The sequence below is a fragment of the Trypanosoma rangeli genome (assembly GCF_003719475.1).
Source record: "Trypanosoma rangeli strain AM80 chromosome Unknown Tra_15.4_contig_00979, whole genome shotgun sequence".
In the NCBI taxonomy this organism is placed as follows: domain Eukaryota; phylum Euglenozoa; class Kinetoplastea; order Trypanosomatida; family Trypanosomatidae; genus Trypanosoma; species Trypanosoma rangeli.
The window spans coordinates 1-2,277 of record NW_021706729.1 but is presented as its reverse complement, the minus strand read 5'-3'; the positions used below and the strand labels follow the sequence as shown (position 1 = coordinate 2,277).

The 2,277-nt window shown below is 56.1% G+C and overlaps 1 protein-coding gene across 1 annotated transcript; it reads left to right on the top strand.

Annotated features, from left to right (window-relative positions):
• Positions 1-599: 599 nt before the first annotated feature.
• TraAM80_10457 (uncharacterized protein) lies at positions 600-1,730 on the top strand (the record flags this gene model as incomplete). The annotated part of the gene is made up of 1 exon (XM_029387074.1): positions 600-1,730. One exon carries the CDS (start codon positions 600-602, stop codon positions 1,728-1,730), a length of 1,131 nt encoding a protein of 376 aa, XP_029233079.1.
• Positions 1,731-2,277: the final 547 nt, after the last annotated feature.

The following is a 2,277-nucleotide window of genomic DNA, read 5'->3' as shown; positions in this document are numbered from 1 at the left end:
ATCATTTCCTGAGGGGCGTTGTGGCGTCGCCGTTTGGGCGCCGAAAGGGCGGAGGTGGAGATGCCCTGCGGCGAAGAAGGGGCGGCATGCGGCGAGGCAAGGCGTGCAGCGATGACGATTGGCGGCTTCAGACGCCACTGCCGCCGTGGATTGCCGTGTGTGTTGGTGTGTGGGCGGCGTCAGCCACTGTTTCTCTCTTTTTGTGTGTGGTTGGGAATGCGGCCCGGTGGGGGGAATTTTTGTTTTACACCGGCTGAGGGTTTTTTTTTTTTTTGCGGCTGCGTCCTTCAGGAGCGGTGCCCGGTGCTGTTTTGTGGCTTTTCTGCGCCGTGCGCAGGCGTCTCCCACGCTGGCGGGCACAACCCTCCTCTTCCTGGTGTGTGTGTGTCACTCTCACCCTCCTTTCTTTCTTCTTCTCTCTGCCCCTTGCTGGATTTTGCGTGCGCGTGCTTCGGTGGCAAGACTGAGGATGGCTGGCCGTGTGCTGTTGGTGTGCGCCCTCTGCGTGCTGTGCTGCGCCGCCGGCGGTGCCGGTGCGTGGGGCAGCGGCTACTGCACGGAGAGTGACTTGGAAGGACTTGCGGGTCGTCGCGGAGGACATGACGGAGGCGGAGGTTGAGGGAAAGCACTGCAGCCACAAGCCGGAGCCTCTGAGAGGGATGCGGGCGAGTGTGCAGTCTGCTGATGGTGATGGCGAGGGGGTAACAACTAATGGTGACCAGAGTGAAATTGATGATGTGCAAGGAAGCGATCCTGGAACTGCCGGCGGAGGAGAGCCCACGCAGCAAAGTGATGACGAAAATGGGTCAGGCTCAGAGAGGGCGCTGGAAGAGCCAAACTCCACTGGGTTAGAGCAGAATTCGGAAGAGACATCACCACCACGGCCACCAGCGCCTGAAGCACCAAAAAAAGAGAAAGAAAACCGGACAGGCGAGGTGAAGAACACTGAATGTGCTCTGGAAGAAGAAGGACCTGAAGTTTCAGGGAAACGTGAAATGCAGGGGTGTGGAACATCAAGGAAGTCGGAGGACGGTTTACAGAGTTCATCATCAGAGGAAAACTTGTCTTTGACGAACCCAGGAAAAGAGGATTCATCGCCAAAACCCGCTAGCGAGGGAGAAACCGGTAACAATAACGTTGGGAAGGGTGCCAATGCCGAACAGCAAAGCCAGCAGCAGCAACGACAGTTGGAAGAGAGTGGGGCACAGGAAGACACAAAAGCACGCGAAACATCAGAAGAAAAAGCTGCAGCTTTGCCCACAAGCCAACAAAACCATCCTTCACAGCCACAGACACGTGCACAAGAGACTCAAAACGGGGTGGATGCCACGAAACAATTGAGCAGCAGTGACGCCGCAGGCCCACCGGGTGTTACAACAAGTCAGATATCAGCTGGAAGTCATGCGCAAGCAACTCCATCACCCACCTCTGAAACTGGAGATGGCACCGCTGGCACTCAGGCGGAAGACTCCACAGAGAAGAACTCCAAAGGAAAGACTGAGTCAGACTCTTCAGTAGCTCCACACGGCCAGCAGGATGTTGCTACCGCGGGCGCAAAGACGAGCGGTGACAAGGAACCTGCAGCGGCAGCCGAGGGCGCCGTCACCAACAAAAACAACTCAGCGATTACGGCTGACAGTGACAGCAGCGCCGCGGCCTCGCACTGCATCTCCCCCCTTGCGCTTCTTCTTCTTGCGTGTGCGTCCGCTGCTGCGATGGTGATAGCGTGAGACAGAAAAAAAGAGAGGGAGAGAGAGTCGCGCGCAGCTCTTTCTCCTCTTTGTTTCTCTCTTTGTTTGCGTCCTCCTGCACGGACTCTCGCCCTCGCCTCACCCCACGAGGCACACACAAAGAATGTGCTCATACATACACGTCCACTCGTGCAGCTCGCTGGTCTTCTTTTTTTGCTTTTGACGAACCGCCGCTGCCGTTCTGCTTGGCTGCATGGGTAGAGCACCGTAACTGTTTTTATCATTTTAATTGTTTCATTGCTTTCGGTGGGCGACCTTTCTCTCTTTCTCTTCCTGGATTGGGCTGTACGGGAGGAGAAAGAGTGAGTGTGTGTGTCCTGGTCGTCCCACTGCTCGGCGGACGCCTTCACGCTTCGGCTTCGCTTCACGGGGTTTGTTTTGTGTTTCTCTGTTTGTTTGTGTTGTTGCTTTGATTGACCGCACCCATTCCGCAGCCTCTGCCGGAGACGTCAGTTTGTTGTAGGCGTCTGCATCTTTTTGTGTGTGTCTTTCCATTGTCTGTTTATTTCTCTTCTCGCACCGCCCC